Source organism: Lepidochelys olivacea (genome assembly GCF_965140295.1).
Source record: "Lepidochelys olivacea isolate rLepOli2 genome assembly, chromosome: 1".
Classification (NCBI taxonomy): domain Eukaryota; kingdom Metazoa; phylum Chordata; order Testudines; family Cheloniidae; genus Lepidochelys; species Lepidochelys olivacea.
Window position 1 is genome coordinate 282,794,484 of NC_140411.1, and position 15,419 is coordinate 282,809,902.

General features: G+C 40.2%; 1 protein-coding gene across 3 annotated transcripts in view; it reads right to left on the minus strand.

Annotated features, from left to right (window-relative positions):
• NAV3 (neuron navigator 3) overlaps positions 1-13,945 on the minus strand; it is a 366,054-nt gene extending 352,109 nt beyond the window's left edge. For all 3 annotated transcript variants that reach the window (XM_084632115.1, XM_084632114.1, XM_084632113.1), the window contains exon 1: positions 13,555-13,945. In XM_084632115.1, the coding sequence (XP_084488241.1) occupies positions 13,555-13,797 (243 nt within the window). In that variant the 5' untranslated portion in view covers positions 13,798-13,945. The remainder of the gene's footprint in view (positions 1-13,554) is intronic.
• Positions 13,946-15,419: the final 1,474 nt, after the last annotated feature.

Sequence of the window (15,419 nt, forward strand, 5' to 3'; positions counted from 1 at the left end):
TTACTCTTTGTGGTTCTCAAGTTCTGCATATTTTTCCTGTATGTGTTCACTTTTATCTCGTCTAATCCACCTTTGTATCTCTCAAAAAGAAAAGGAGGACTTGTGGCACCTTAGAGACTAACCAATTTATTTGCGCATGCAGCTCACTTCATCGAAAGCTCATGCTCAAATAAATTGGTTAGTCTCTAAGGTGCCACAAGTACTCCTTTTCTTTTTGCGAATACAGACTAACACGGCTGCTACCCTAAAACCTTTGGATCTCTGTGTTCAGTACCTTGTATTTTCTTCCACATTCTTCAGCCATTTTTCCTCCACACTATTTCATTGTTCCGCCAGCTCAAACACCTTCTCAGTCGGCCATGGTGTGGTACTATGCTGACTTTTTGGAATGTGTACTTTGGCGGCTTCAAACTTGATAGTTCATTCAAGTTGTTCTCCTCTTTCACCAGTGACAATGCCTCAAACCTATTCTGGACAGAAGTCATGTAGTTTTAGTTGATTCTGATCAGATTCAAGTGCAGTGGTCCTGCCGAATATCTTATCTTTTAAGTTTTAATTTTATGTTTGAGGCTAGTGGTTGATAATCTGACCTGCAGTCTGCACTTGGGAAAGTCTTTATCCATTGGCTGTTCAATCTCCAGCATTGCTATATCATTATTTCCTATTACTTCTTTATGAGGCCATATGCTTTCAACTTTTGCAGTCAGGTCCCAAATTACAAGGGAGATATCTTTTCTTGGTGATTTAACAAGTGTCTCTTCAAGCTGCTCATAGAACTCATTAATTGGAGTGGCTTCAGCAGCTGTTGCAGAATCATATATCTGTATGGTTGACATATTGCGTGGTTTAGGTCATAAGTGAATTGTACTGATTCTATCATTGATTGGGTCATATCCAAGACGACACTTGGATGTCTCCTAGGATAAGATAAATGTGATCCCATTTTCTCAGATCCTGAATAGTTCACTGCGTATCTATTCATCCTCATGAAAGGGCCCCTACCATTCCAGCATAGCTCTGGAATTCCACATTATCTATTTCATATGGTCACAGTGTCAAGCTTCCCTTCATACATACTCCTCACATTTTATGCTCCAATTCTGATAATTTGGAGAAGAAAGTTCAGGTCACTCTTTACCTTGGTGCAAGCATCAAGTGCTGTACTTCCAGCAGGACTGGGTACAGCACCATCATAACTGAAAATGGTACTCTTAATGGCCAGAACCTCCTCCCCCGTTTACTTTGTCAGGCTCTCTGACTTGAGGGTCTCACCATCCAGCACCACACATGAATTATCTATTTTCTCTTGTTCTGCCATGAAAGTTCTTGTAGGAAAAAGTAGAGTAGGTGATTTTCCATTGCTTTCCCTCCACTTTGTGGCTGCCACTGGTTAAATCTGTGATTTAACCCTTCTGCCTTTGGATAACATTTCCTCCACTGGGAGGTCCCACTACTCTCCCGGGGTGCTCAACCACCTGAAACCACTGGTCCTTCATGAGGTTTTTCAAGTTACTTGAATCCCACTCAGCGTCTGCAATCAGCCAGTTACCAGGTGGACTGCTTTTTGTCTGGTCCCTACCCTTTGACCTGTCCGTGCTGATTGGCCTTACCAGGAGTTAAACATCCTACCAGCTCTCAGGGTTATTGGAATACACAAGCCTTCCCACCACATCAAGATTAAGTCCCCAGGGAAGGTCTCATCTACACCTCTTCAAAAACTAGCTATAATACTGTGCAAATCTAAAATCAAGCTTGTAAAATACTGCACTGATGTGATTCTAGCACACACAACTGATGGGAAGCAACCACTGTGCTGAAGCCCCACCACTTTTGTCACTAAATCAGAATAATATTTTTTGCAGGAAAATGGCATTATTATGTACATTTTCTCATCAGTTTGCCTAATTACAAACAAGGATAAACCAATAAGCAGGTTATTAAAGTGATTTAAGTGAAATAAAAAACAATTAAAAACCAATTGAAAATTGCCAATTTGAGTCTGACGACATGAAATAGATCTGAAACAATCTGCTTCACCATTTAAAATCAAAGGGCCCTTCAAAGTTGTTTTACGGTAAATTCAATAACTATTTTCAAAAGTAAGTGATCTGGTTTAATTACTATTAAAACAATCATCAATGATAATGGTATTTAGCCCTTGAAGAGTCCTTTTCCCCTGCAAATACAGACAAGTAACATGATTCCCAATTTTCACATGAAGAAACTGAGGCACAGGAAAGTGAAGTAATTTACACAGTAAGTCACTGGCAGAGCCTAGAAGAGAAGATAGGTGTCTTGGCTCCCAGGCTGTGCCCTATTCACTGGACCACGCCATGTCCCTGTGAACCAGGATGTAAACAATTATTTTTTAAAATAAATAGAACACACAGCATTGAAGCTTCCAGATTTCTACTGCTCCCTAATATTCCTTCAGTTCTCTCTTTTCCAGCACAATGGGTCTCTGACTGGGAGTGCTGGCCAGCACTGAGCAAGGCAGCAGTTCCATTCAGTGACTGGAGACACTGAAACAGTGACAGATATTTCTAAAACAGTTTTGCACATTTCTTTTCAATATATATTCCTGTTTATAACTATTTATTTAGCTCTCTAAACCATTGTATTTGTTCACTAGAGGTTTCCTTTAACATAACCATTGCTATTTATAAATTACACAGTCCCTTTGGTTCTCTTCCTTTCTGTTTCAGAGACAGTTTACAAAAAATGAAGCCCTGTTTACTGCATAGATGTGTTGCCAGGAAATTCCATTGTTGTAGTTAGTGATGAGTAAAAGTCCTGCACCTTGACTTAAGTCTTACTCATCCTAAATCATGTATAAGCCATGCAGCCTTTTCCTGCTTAATTAAAGTGTTCTACTGTTTTCCAGCACTCACTAGGGAGTCATCTTTCTGCGCATGACTATTCTGATTACTCAGCTTTGGTGGTTTTACAGATGTCCTGTAAATCAAATCCTGATGCACAACAGGAAGCATCCACAGCCAAATCCTTTGGAGTCTAGCACAGTACTATCAAGATGCAAAGCCAGGTGTTAGACATTTAGAGTCAAGGTTTGCAGAACAATACATTGAAAAGGGAAATGCAAGAGACACCCCAACATCTCCGTTGGCTCTGGATTTTCAAATGAATGGCAGCTGTGTTAATTGGACATTGTCACCTGAATAATTATTTTGACCACATGGTGAAAAGCAGATATTCTGAATGAGAACGTATTCCATAGTGATAGGCTCACAGGGTGGCAAAGCAGCAGAGAAGAGTCTCATAAGTAAAAACGGCTAGACAGATAAGACAGAACAAATATCACACTGAAAGTGGGTTAGCACAATCCTAATATAGAACTTGGCTATCTTTGCTCATGTTTTACTCAGAAGGAGTTGCAGACATGTTTAGTGGCTGGCACCTTCTCAGTTTATATACCCAGATATACGCCGATCCTGCCCTAGCCACTTTAGGATTATGCTTCCCTTTGATTTGATTTGCTTATTTTCCAAGTCCTCTCAACTTAGTTTACACAGTGCATACATAAGAGCCATCAGAAAGCTGCACACTTTACACAAGGGAATTATCTACTTGCATTTACCAGACAAAACACTGTGCATTCCTTTACTGAATTTTAAATAAGTTATGCTATCTTTCAGCCAATTTTCTCCTTCCAATAAAAACAAAAAAAGAAAGGGTGGTGACATTAAAAACATCATGGGCAACTGAAGATTTGTACAAACTATTCCACTAATAAATTTGAGAGTAGATAGATGTTCCCCCCCCCGTCCAGTTTAATTCCCAAACACCCTTGCTGTCAAAAGGCTATTGTTAAATCATGGGCTGTCTCCAAACTTCATCCTGTGAATCAGGTCAAAGTGAAACAGAGAGCTGCATTAAAATTAACTACTCTCCATGTGCACTATTTGGAAGTATAAGGAAAAACTACAAAATTAACTCAAGATCTTACTAAATTAGAAAAAGCAGACAGCGAACTTAGACCAGAAATTAACTCTTGCTTTAAGAAAACAAGCAATTCACATTTGTAATTGATGCCATTATTGTCTATCAAGTACAAGCATTTCTGCCAAAAAGAAACTGGAGAATATTCATGGGCTGGAATCATGATCAAAAATTAAAACCTTTCCTGAAAGAGGCCTGCTTTTATTCTGTGACTATTTATTCTTCCCACATCACATTTTAATAAGTGGTGAGCCTAGCAATAAACATATGATTTTGGAGCATACTTTCCCTACACTATAAGGAACACAAGACATCCTGTATTCCTAAAGGCATATGGCACAATGTATGTTAATCAGGTAAATCAAAACCAAAATAGAGTGTCTACTTGCTCCTACAGAAAAACTTAAATCGTATATTAACTCCGAGGCTCATCCTGAGCAACGCTCAGCACCTTCAACTATCATGGACTTCGTCTGGAATGAGGAGTAAGAACATTCCATGAAAACTAAAGAGGAAAAATACCCCACTACAGGGACATTTAATTCAAAATTGATTTTTCTTTTTACGGAAGATGAAGGATGGTCTTGTGGTTATGGTGGTGAACTGGAACTCAGGATATCTGGGTTTAATTCCTGGTTCTTCCACAAAATCCCAGTGTGACTGAAGGCAAATTACTGACTCTCTTTCTGCCTTGATCCCCTCATCTATAAATTGGGGATAATATGTTTTCCTGTCTCCCACCGTTTGTCTGTCTTATCTATTTATGTTGTAAGGTCTTTGGAGCAGGGATTGTCTTTAACTAAGGATATGCGCAGCACCTATCACAATGAGGCCTAATCTTTATTGGGGCCTCTCGGCACAAATGTAAAACAAATATATAACTGTTTTCTGTTGAAGTTTAGTACCATTTTTCACAATACAACCCACTTGATCTATATTCTGTTTTCTCATTTGCTAAGAAATGAAAATACAATTAAATAAACCAAGAAACACTAAACAGGCAGAGGCTTGTAGCTCAGACTGGTAAGTATCCTCCCAGCCTTATTCACCATTACAAATGAAACCCAAACCACAGAAAGAGCAGCTTTTGACCACACACATGTATTTGGAAATGTATCTTACTCCTAAGCATATAGGTTTGGAGAATTACCTAGCTGGATTACTGTACATTTATCTCAATTAGACTGAAATGTGGTTGGTAAAGATGATGATGAGAGAAATGTTTAAGAGTAAAGCAGCTTCTAAGCACATACAGTAGAATGCTCTTAAATCAATGACAATATAGTATACGCTGATGGTGCTCGATATGGAGAGCATATTAAAGATGCCACCAAGGAATGCTATCTGTTTGAGAAAGAATACAGAGCACAAGGCAAGAAACTAAAATAATTGATATCCTGAATACCTGCCAACTGTCCCAGTTTGGCTAAGGCTGCCCTGCATTTTAAACACATGCAGTCCCAGGTGTCTGCAGTGCTGGCTGAAGTTTTTGGCAGCTAATTCAGCAATTTAAAAACAATGTTGGCTTCCCATCACTAGCGGCCACTGTGGGAAGCAGGCAGGAGGTTCCTGGCTGCCTCCACTGCCCTTTTTCTCTCCTTGGCCATTCTGCTGAAAGCTAACTAAGCAATAGAGAAAGCAGCCAGAAGAACAGACCGCAGCTGCCTCCTCCTCCCACTCCATACCAAATAGCATATCCTTAGACACCCTTAATGTGAGAGTGAGGACAGAGGCATGATTGGGAAGATGTAGAGAAGGGAGCCCATTCCTACTCTCCCAGGGTCACTATCTCAGGACTGAAGATGAGATGCACTTGGGAGAAGAGGACCCAGAGATAGTGGATGCAAGTCATCCAAAACATGGGAAGAAGAGACATGGAATCAGAGGGAATCCAGGGACATAGTGTGGGCTCTCTTAGAAGAGATCAATATGTGAGGAAAAGGACTCAGAGACAAAGGATGGAGGAAGGGGATACCAACAGATGTAGGGAAAGAGATTGCAAGAAATGGGGATAGATGATTCACAGGGGTAGGTGTATTGGGACAGAGAGATGAGAGACAGATGGTACAGATCACCACTAAAGTAACATGGGGACAGTGGAAAGAGCCCTCAGACACACACCCCTCAACTGGACAGAATGAGGAGAAAACCCCTATGTCACCTTATCTCAAGAAAGTGGCAGATAAATCCTCCAATGGTGCAGGAAGAGAAAATGGGCCTGCCATTTTCCCCTGAAGATGCAGTGGTTGAGGAGGCCACTTCCTCCACTTAAGAATTCAGCAGCAGGTAGGGGGCACCAATTGGGTGAGGAAAGTTGTTTTGGGACTGTATATTGTTATGGTTCCATAGGTTTGTGCATCTTAACTTCCGGATCATTTTCTCCACCTCTCTTCCCATGCCCTCACTGGTTCCTTGCCTTTATCTCTTGGAGCTCCTTTACCTATACCTTTCAACAGTGTATAACTCCATGACCCAGCTCCATATCCTCAGCCATGGTGGATGAAACTTACTGTCAGCAGGAAGTAGCCAAACCAAGGAGGAGATGGAATTCAGCACTGAAGTAACAACTTGACTAAGTATCTGTGGGTGAAATCAGGTAGGGTTAGTAAGCATGCTAACAGAGCTGTCACAGTATTCCCTACTCTGCAAGACCAGGTTAAAAGAAAAAGAAAAAGAAAAAAAAAAAAAAAGAGACTCTTAGCCATCCAGATCATGCTTCACTGATAAAAGGAGAGTAAGTGGGGAAATGGCTTTGAGAGAGAGAGAGGAAAGAGAAAGCCGAATGTGAATTATGGGAAAAGATATTCCCTTCTTCCTACATTCACGGAACTTTTTGATATTAATAGGCGGAGCAGAATTTTGCATCAAGTCTGGTGTCTGGGGAGAGGCGGGACTTACTATATCAGAAAAAAAGAGCAGCTGCCTTTCATGTTGGTTCCAACATCACAGTGGAATAGTAGGCTAAAGTACATTGGAAGACCTCAAACCAGGATTTAGGTATGGTTCTATGATGTAAGTTAAATTAGGCCTCAAGAGTCATTTGGTCAGATATTACTGGCTTTCTATTCATGACCAGACTAGGAAAAGTAATGGATTCTTACCTTTCTGTCATAGAGGTTGACCATGCCTCAATTTGATTTCTGGAGCTTGTACCCACTGACAAATATTAAACTCCAAATACAAAACACATCTTTGTCCCTCCCTGGGTTACAGCCTTTGCCTTTGTTGACACAGGGGTTAATACTCATAGCGCTGGTCAGGAAGTGATTTTTCTCCCCGATAGAAAATTTCAACTTTTCATTAAAAAACCTAAAACTTTTGATTTGGAAATTTTAGATTGAAACAAAGTTTTGACATTCCTGAATCAAAATTTTGTTTCAGTTTGTGGAACTGAATTGAAATATTTCATTTCAGTTCAGTTCAATATTTAACTGCATCCTCCTGAACTTCCCTGGTACCTAATGCTGCATTCTCCTCTGTGAGCTGGGATCCCTGTCCAAGACTAAATTACCTCTTCTTCTCTATACTGCCTCTTTACAGATCTTTTCCACACACAGCCCTGGGCTGAATGATTCCCCATTTCACCTAGTTAGAGAGCCCCACTCAGTCAGGGAAGGCTGATATATTTTCTGGCATTTCTTCTCAGTAAGCCTTGCAGTATTCTACAATTCTCAGAGTTCCTTTGACAGTGACAAAGAATTATTTTGTTCAGTACTGAAAAGGGGCTGGGAAACTCTTAGCCTATAACCTCTCTTAAAAGGTCAGTAAATACTATGTTACAGGAATCTCAATATAGGTCTGAAGGTTGCTATACGTAGGGAGGTTTTAGGTTTGCAGGAATTGGACCAACTTTAGAATGGTCAGAACTGGTTTAGAAGCAATCAACTGTTTCTGAACAGGAGGAGCAATGACATACTAATATGAGAGAGACTTATAGGACAACAAGAATAAATTAACTCAGGACTGAAGGATAAAATTTTATCAATCAAGTTGCAAACTCTAGGAGAGGTACCAAAAATGAATGAGGTAGAGTCAACTTGAGATGTTGCCAGTTTCTGCCAGCATAAGCCAAGGTGTAGAGCCCCTGAAACAGAAAGTTTTGACACAGGGGTAAGGTCAGGGGAGCAGAACACAGACTACTATAGAGGTCAAAAAGTGGTAAAACACTGGCTAGAAGAGGACGTGGCTCAGGGATGTGCTGAGTCAAAGCATTCCATCAGCATTATCTGCTAGTGCGGGCCTCACATGAGTGTTTGTGCATCCACACAAAAACACCTAAGGGGGAGGACATTAGCCATACCACCTGCCCTCTTTTGGATTGAATCACCTCTGGTATGTAGGTGGCCAGCATGGTGCAGAGAAGTATAATTTTGGTGAATCTGAAAAGTAGTTTTTGTAAAATGTAAGCTTTGAATAAAGAAATTCTGCCCACATTTCTTTACTGTCTGGCCTCTGCTTAATTTACCTATCTACCGTCTCACTCGACACATTCTTTTCAGTGCTGTTATGGATTGGTGGTGCTCTCTACGATAAGAGACAGTATTACAAACTATTCCAGTGCAATATAGATTATTTTGATCTCATGGTCTTCAGCAAGCAACGTGAAAATGGTATCACTGGAACATGAACTACTAATATTCAAAGTTGGACAAATAATATAAAAAAGGTATTTACGGACATTGGTTTTAATGAAAACCATGGGTTAAATCATTTCCTCCACTGACTTTCAGTGTGGCCAGGACTTCACCTTCTAAATTCACTCCAACAACTGCATTCCCTTTCTAGGCACATACATAGGTATAAACTGTAAGATTTCCAGGGAAAGTGTGTTGTGAATACATTTGTACAAATATTTGGTGTGAGTATTCACACCATAAGTGTTCACATGATCAACCTAAAAGCTCCTAAAATAGCTTGGGAGTCAGCCAGTCAGGAAGCCGGTATAACACGTGATTTAGGTGACTAATCATACAGAACAAACATATGGCATTACGAGCATAACTGATGCAAGTCACATGTAATAATTCAGGAGCAGTCTCGGACCTGAAACATGTCTGCATAAACTATGTGCCAAACAGTTTCAAATAATGAACAAATGAATAAACTACTTGTTGCAAAGAGTTTCCTAGGTTTAATTATTTCCCCACCCAACCAAAAACAAAACAGCATATCTTCAAACACTTTTTCCATCCAATACTTTTCTTTAAGAAAAGAGGGAAATACTCTTTCTTGTGCAGACTGACCTTACTATAGCTGGAAGCATCAAACTATATCATGTCCACAAAACAGTCCAACATGTGCAAGGACAGCAGAACCAAGTGAGGAAAGTGGAGCATACGGGGAGCACTGAATTAATTTCTGCAGCAGTATTTATAGCCAGCCCTGGCAATGTAATAATGTGAGAAAGCCAACAGCAGTGTCAAAAGTCTCTAACAATCGGGTGCAGTATACATGAAGGTCATGGAGGAAACAGCTGGATGGCAGAGTGACCTACTGTGTTGACATGTGTAAATCCAGATTTATCTTGGAAATCTTAGCACTTATAGCGACTGAATATACAATGGAGATTATATATGTCAATCTGAGTGTCTTCCAGACATGACAAGAGAGGTTAGTGATCACCAGTGTTGCATTTGTAATGCCCTAAAAAGCAATGTTGAACCTAGAATACAGCAGCCAAGGACAAATGTTAACCAGATGATTAATTCATATATTCCATTGTCTTTTACAGATATACATTCAACATTTTTTCCCTCAAAAATCAGTTACCACATATCCAATTATATACCGTAAGCACACCAACTGTATACTGTATAAGCAGATCTCCCTCTCATTTGGAAACTTTGACTGGGTATTCATTACACTAAGTAAAAGACCTTTTATCTGATCACTGTTACAAGGGAAACATTCTTAAAGTACAGCACTGTATACCACAGAGCCATGTAGGAATATCATATGTTTGATTAATATGTTTGCTAACCAAGAAAATCAACCCAAGTACTATTGAGAACAGCACTCGAAAGTGGTCAACTTTGGGACAGTGCCATCAGTAATGTGGAATTTACATCTGCCCAGAGCAAACCTGAAGGGACATTAACCCTAATAACTCACTGAAAACATGTGCTTAGCTGCACATTTTAGCTAATGTGACTGAGGGTAGCCAAGGGAAGAGTGGGAGGCAGGGAGGAGTGGATCTCCCACAAAAGTGATGTGAGAAAACAGCATTCAATAATTTTAAGGCTGGAATGTTGGTGTTTATTAGCAATGAGAACCTAAAGGTAGTTTTACTAACCACCACCATCTACCTGTGCCCCAAAATATTTTGATAAAATGACCTCCCAGAACTGATTTAAAATGTGAATGGGAAATATATAGGACTTCTGTTTTCAGGGTTTATTAATTTCATTTTTTCAGGGTTTATATTTTTTAGCAATTTTTGAGTTTAATATAGATGTCCAAAAGTCATGGGTTTTCAGGGTTCTCTCTTTGTATATACTGTTAGGAGTGACGTATATTGTATACATTACTCACTATAGTAGTATATATTATAATGAGCAATCTCTCTGTAATTTTCCCCAGTGTGCTTTAACATAGCACTGTTTCAAGAAGCACTATGTTAAAGCACACTAGGTAACCTTTAGTGCAAACCAGCAGGGTCTACATGGACCAATTAATGCACAACATGCGAGTGGGCTTTAGAAATCACACCCCTATAGTCTGTATTACTGCTCCTTGTAGAGAAGCCTTAGCTACAGTTAACCATTTCTGGTGTTTTTCCAGTGCTCAATGAATAAGCAATGTTTTCTTTTTCTGCTTTTTTTTTTTTTTTGGGTGGGGGGAGAGGAGTATTGGGATTATTTTATTGGTGTTTATAAGTTTAAACAGAAAACTAGAAAGCTTACAAATATACCAGAAGGTATAGAATAAAACAAATGTGGGCCAAATTTTCAAACTGGGGTGTGTAATGTTACATTCTGAAAATCCTTATTAAGGCACCTAAATGAAACTGGTCTGATTTTCAATTGTGCTGATCACTCACATTTCCCACTGACTTCAACAGCTTTTCTCTCTAGTGTCCCCTGATTTCAGCAGGAGCTTCAGGCACTCAGTGGACACTATAAAAAAAACTGCAGAAGTCAGTGAGAAATTTGAGTGCTCAGCACTTTGGCGCATCCGGCTAGTTTTATTTAGGGGCCCAATTAAGGATTTTGGAACCTAACTTTAGACTCAGTGTAACCCTATTGGCCTTAGCCTTTAAGGGCCAGATGTTCAAAAGGCTCAACACCAAGCAGCTCTCACTGAGAACTCAGGGAACTATTTGTACTGAGCTCTTTTGAAAATTTGGCCCTAGAAACATAAGAATTGTCATACTGGATCAGACCCCATCGTCCATCTAGTCTAGCATGGCTCGAATAGTGCTCAGCACCAGATGCTTCAGAGGGAGAGGCAAGGACCCCATAGCAGGCAGACGTGAGATAATCTGCCTCTATGAGGCTCTCATCCTAACCCCTCAGTGATTGGTTTAAACCCAGAAGCATGAGGTTTTATATCCCTTCCAAAACATTTGTTGACATTAACTAGAACAACTAAGTGGCTATTTTAAATTTGCATGCTATTTTCTGAAAATAACCTGCAGAACTGATACACTACCCCCATGGAAACCCATGAAAGCACATCATTAAAGAAAACATTCTTTACCGTTCCTCAGTTTATCTAAAACTACTAAGCAGGAAGCTATACATTTTAAAGCATATCAGATTAACACCATTTTAGTGTGTCAAAAGGCTTTACTAATTGTAATCTTCACATTGCAATCATGCGATGAAAAATGAAGCTGTTTCTGTTCCCGAACAGGTGGGAATAATAATTCTCTGAATTTCTATAGAGCTTTTCTATAAAGCAACTACCCTCTTGTGTGAGAGGCAATGCTGGGTGCTTCAGAGAACCCTATGACAGTTAGAAACTGAAAGCACAGAGAAATTAGGGACATGCGCAAGATCCCACAGGAAGTCAGTGGCAGAGCTGGGAACAGAATTGAAATCTTCAGATTCCCAGTCCTTTGCTTTAGACACAAAACCTGGGAAATTAGGACTTCTCAAGGCACAGCACTCTCAAACTAAGACAAAGTACATACACTGTGTGTCTGCTACCACTGTAATAGCTAAGATGATCTGCAAGTTTCCTTAAAATAAAAACGAAGCCATTATAGAAATCGGTTTAACAACAGTGAGATAATCAGTGTTCAAGAATCAGCGGTACTGATAAAGAGGGGGAAAGTAAGCATGCAAACACTGCTACATTACATTTACATTACATGTTAATCCCTGGAACATGGTAGGTCAGGGGTGGCCAATCTGAGCCTAAGGAGCCAGAATTTACCCATGTACATTGCCAAAGAGCCATAGTAATATGTCAGCAGCCCTCCATCAGCTCCATCCACCCCCCTACCCCCCCGGTTCCAAGCACCTCCCACCCATCAGCAGCCCTGCCGATCAGTACGTCCCCCTCCCTCCCCACACCTCCCGATCAGCTGTTTCGTAGTGTGCAGGAGGCTCGGGGGGGGGGGGGGAGAAAGAGGGCACAGCAGGCTCAGAGGAGGGGGTGGATAGGGGTGTAGGGGGGGCAGGGGCTGTGGCAGAGCCAGGGGTTGAGCAGCGAGCACCCCCCGGCACATTGGAAAGTTGGCGCCTGTAGCTCTAGTCCCCGGAGTCGGTGCCTATCCAAGGAGCCGCATATTGACTTCTGAAGAGCCACATGCGGCTCCGGAGCCACAGGCTGGCCACCCCTGTGGTGGATGAAGGATCCACAAAACTGTACACTACTGACAAGAACAGATTTAATGGTATTGCTGTCCCCAAAACAGAATATATTTTAAACTACTGCAATGAGATTAGGAATGACTAAAGACAAACATCTTAAAAGTCTTAAAATCATGGCATCTGCCCCCAGATGAACATGTTTCATTTTGCTTTACATCACAATGAAATCAGAGCAGGTTAAAGATCTCTGGAAGGGGAGCAGACAAGATAAGGCTATTTTAAAGAAGTGAATAAGACAGGTAACTTTTCATTAAGGAACTGTTTTTCTGGATCAAAGTTTCTGCAGCAAGTCTAGCCAGATCTTTTGAAAGTTGGACAGAACAATCAATGGACTGTTTTTATTTTAAAGGCATCTCCCTTGGGGAGTAAGTGTGGGTGTGGGAGCCCTTTTTAACATTGCAATATAACATGAAGCTGCCAAGTTTCAATATTTTCTTAAGCCCTGTCATGTGATAGTTCTACTTATCTGGGTCTCAGCATGATTTTTATCACTGTGCAATATGACTCACCCTCACCAGAAGCTTGTCATGAAGGATCACTCCATTAGATATCATAAAATGTACATTTAAAAACAAACATTCAAACTCCAACAATGAGCTAAACACAGTTACAATATGTGTTAGTATATTGGCTATAGAAAGTTATTTACATAAACTAGTTCCTATTTTACACATGCACTCCACATCCACCATGCTATTTGCTAAAGACAGATATCAGACTTTGCATAAGTAAACCAACATTTTAAGAGTTCAATATGCAGGTAAAGTTCAGAACTAACCTTACTATCCTCTGTCTCCTTGGTTTTTCCTTGAAGTGTTTTCTTCTCTCCAAAATCACAAGTTGACTTTAACGTAAGCTGACAAGAAAGCATTGAGCTCTCTGCCCCAGTAAGCTCCAAAGACTTCGATGAATACTGCTGTGACCCAGTCGTGCCAAGATTTGGTATCGGAAGGGCAGTATGAACAGGCTTTGACCCTACAGCTGGTTGTCTTAGCTTTGAGGCAACCCCAAGTACAGGCATGGCTTCTATAAAAGTATCTTCTTTCTGCCAAAGAAAATGCTTCTGACCTCAGTCTGCTTGACTCCAGTTTCAGTAATTCCAGAACAAATACTTTAAACAAAAGTCATCTTTAAAACAATACTACAACTTTCAAGAGGCAGCAAAAAACTTTCCTTCATCTCTGTCTGTGTCTCTCTCTCCCTCACACACACATACACACACACACACTGCTTAGTCAGTGGCTGTGTAAGACTAAACACTCCTTTGGGGCGTGAACTTTTCTTGAAGGTAACTGACACAAAGCTGCCTGTCTGGGATTAAAAACCTCATAAATTTGTTTTTTCTTCTCTCTACAGCATTCCCATTCTGTGCATTAAGTGAACGGATGGGGGGGGAGGGGAGGAGGGGCGCAGAAAAAGAAGAAATCTCCTTGTACTCCAACTGTCAAAACAGCACTGAGACCACAACACTGGAAACACAGACCTCTTCCTGACTACATAAATAACCAGCCCACATCTTAAAAAAAACCCAAAAACTTGAAAAAAAAATTGAACCTGAGTGGCAGCCAAAGCAAACAGCTGTTGGGAGAGTTTTTAGCCCGGAAACAATCTCTGAGATGAAGTTGTTTGTCTGATTCCTGCCTATTTTTCATCGCTGACAGCCATGAGCTACGTTGTTTCATTCCCTGTTCATCCCGTGAAATCAGGTTAAAATCGTGCAAGAGCGTGGCTAGCGACAGACGCTGAATCATAGCATGGGTAACGTCTGCCTCTGCTGTGAAAAATCCATACAAAAACAAAGGGCAGGATATAGGAACATCACAAGCCTTGTTACAAGATTTAGTAAACATAATATTTCATTTTTTTTGCTTACATCATCTATTCAATTAACACTTCCCATACTAAAATGTTTAAATCTCCATAAAATCCATGTCTAAAGTGTACTCTCAGTCCATTATTTGTAAAAATACTCTATCTGGCAATATCAAATCCTTGACACTTAGGAATGCCAGCCAGAACAAGCTACAAAATCAGTCACAGTGGACTATACATGTTGATAAGAAGGGACATACAATATTACTTTATGCCCTGGTCAAATCTAGGTGTAGACAGACCTTAGCATGGAAATCAATTATGGACATAGATTCATAATTCATTCATTGTCCATTAAAATACTCCTTGGGCAGGAAGCACCATCTATTCTCTCTCAAAGTATGGGGAATTCTATGCACATTATTCAGAATAAAAAAACAAGCAAGCATAAATTCCCTCAAGCATCCATAGCAGGTGAGCCCCTTTTAAGTGTGACTAAGTGTGCTGAAAAAAGCATTGGAGTAAAAATGGTACCATCTGACTCAAACTCCTTGTGAGTCATATTTGTTGACATTATGGACAAAAAAAAATATGTCTTTGGTACTTTTTATTCATTCCCCTTTCTCTCTCCAGAATGGACACTGTTGTGGGAGGATGACCAAGATACTATCCTGGCTCTAACACTGCAATCAGAATTATTAACAAAGTCCCAACTGCAGAATATTTATTACTAGTAATGATACTCAAGTCAGAAAAAAGACAGTTTGACTTTCAGATCTCAGGTTACATTTGTCGTGGTGACAGTTAGAAAAGACATTTTAAAAAAATTAA